Consider the following 1525-nt stretch of genomic DNA (forward strand, 5'->3'; position numbering starts at 1 on the left):
ACTCTCTAGGAGTCCAGATAGGAAGTCCATGGGATGGCAAGTTTATCACCAAGGATAATAAGAAGAGAGGCAGAAAAACAACACTTGAGAGAACCATCAAGATAGGAGAGGTATTAGTGGAGTCAGGGAGGTATGCCAAGCTGACCAAGTATTTTAATACTGACCCCCATCCTTCTCAATGAAGCTAATATCATGGAATATAAGGGGGCTCAATGGCCCAAGGAAAGGCAGATTATTAAAAAATATGCTTATGCAAGAAAAACCAAGCATACTCTTTCTGCAAGAGACTAAATGCAACTCAACAATTTTGGCAAAAATAGCAGCGAAAGCCTGGCCAGGAGGGCTAGTAACAGCTGTTGATGCACAGGGAGCTTCGGGAGGACTCGCAATACTCTGGGATGCGCGAGCCATTCAACTAAACAACATACATGCTAATAAAAGCTTCATTCAGGCAACCTTTCATCTAATAGGTACTAACACCTATGGACTTATAACTAATGTCTACTTCCCTCAGGACACTACTCAAAAAGCTCAAATCCTGAATACACTGTCAGACCTCAACTCAGACAGGCCATACCCACTTTGGATTTCTGGAGGTGATTTTAATATGATAGCAAGCATGGAGGAAAAACAAGGGGGTAGAAGCAGAGTAAATAATGACGGTAACCTACTAAAAAACTTCATTCACACCAACTGGTTGGTGGATGTTCCCTCAAGCAATGGCCTCTTCACTTGGAGCAATAAGAGAGAAGGATCGCAGCAGATTGCTTCGCGTCTTGATAGATTTCTCATCTCAGACAATGCAACCCACTTGGGAGGGGAATTTATAGCGTCCATCCTACCTATCTCAGGATCAGACCACTGGCCTATCGAACTTCAATGGAACAGGCCCGACAACAACCTCAAGCACCCCTTTCGATTTGAAGAATTTTGGCTAACTCATCCGGACTTTGATGAATTAGTTAGATCAACCTGGCTCAACTTCAATTCTACTGGAGGTACAAAAATGTCCAGGTTTCAGCAAAAACTCAAGCATCTTAAAGGAGAAATCAAGCGATGGAATCACAATACTTTTGGCAACATTTTTAAAGCTCAGGCCACTCTCAATCTAGAAATGAAGAGGATCCAGCAAAACATTATCACTGAAGGACGCTCGGATGAATTAACCAAGCAGGAGCAAATCATAGAATCTCGAATATTAGAGAGGGCTAAACAGGAGGAAACATTATGGAGGCAGAAATCGAGGATTAGATGGTTAAAAGATGGAGAAAAGAACACAATTTTTTCCATAAAACTATAGTGCAGCGCAGAATGAGCAATTGCATTACTCACATCAAAAATGAACAGGGGAATAGAATAGAAACACACGAAGGCATTGAAGAGGAATTTCTCAGATACTTTAAGAAAGCACACCAGGAACCCAGTATAGATAGAATGCCGGCTATAAATAAGCTCCTAAAGGATATCCCAAAGATAATAACAGAGGAACATAATAGTCTCCTCCTCAAGCCCATCAACTTACAGG

General features: G+C 41.6%; 1 protein-coding gene across 1 annotated transcript; it reads left to right on the forward strand.

Moving 5' to 3' along the window:
* Nucleotides 1–244: 244 nt before the first annotated feature.
* On the forward strand, nucleotides 245–1300 carry LOC149175938 (uncharacterized). The gene has a single exon (XM_089421297.1). The coding sequence runs from the start codon at nucleotides 245–247 to the stop codon at nucleotides 1298–1300; it is 1056 nt and encodes a 351-aa protein (XP_089277423.1).
* Nucleotides 1301–1525: the final 225 nt, after the last annotated feature.

Source organism: Pinus tabuliformis, chromosome 4_1 (assembly GCF_031772625.1).
Source record: "Pinus tabuliformis cultivar Carrire ecotype Pingquan chromosome 4_1, CPIR1, whole genome shotgun sequence".
NCBI lineage: Eukaryota > Viridiplantae > Streptophyta > Pinopsida > Pinales > Pinaceae > Pinus > Pinus tabuliformis.

What these genes read in the sequence shown, in the direction of transcription:
- LOC149175938 (XM_089421297.1), top strand. Translation starts at nt 245, where the DNA reads ATGCTTATGCAAGAAAAACCAAGCATACTCTTTCTGCAAGAGACTAAA.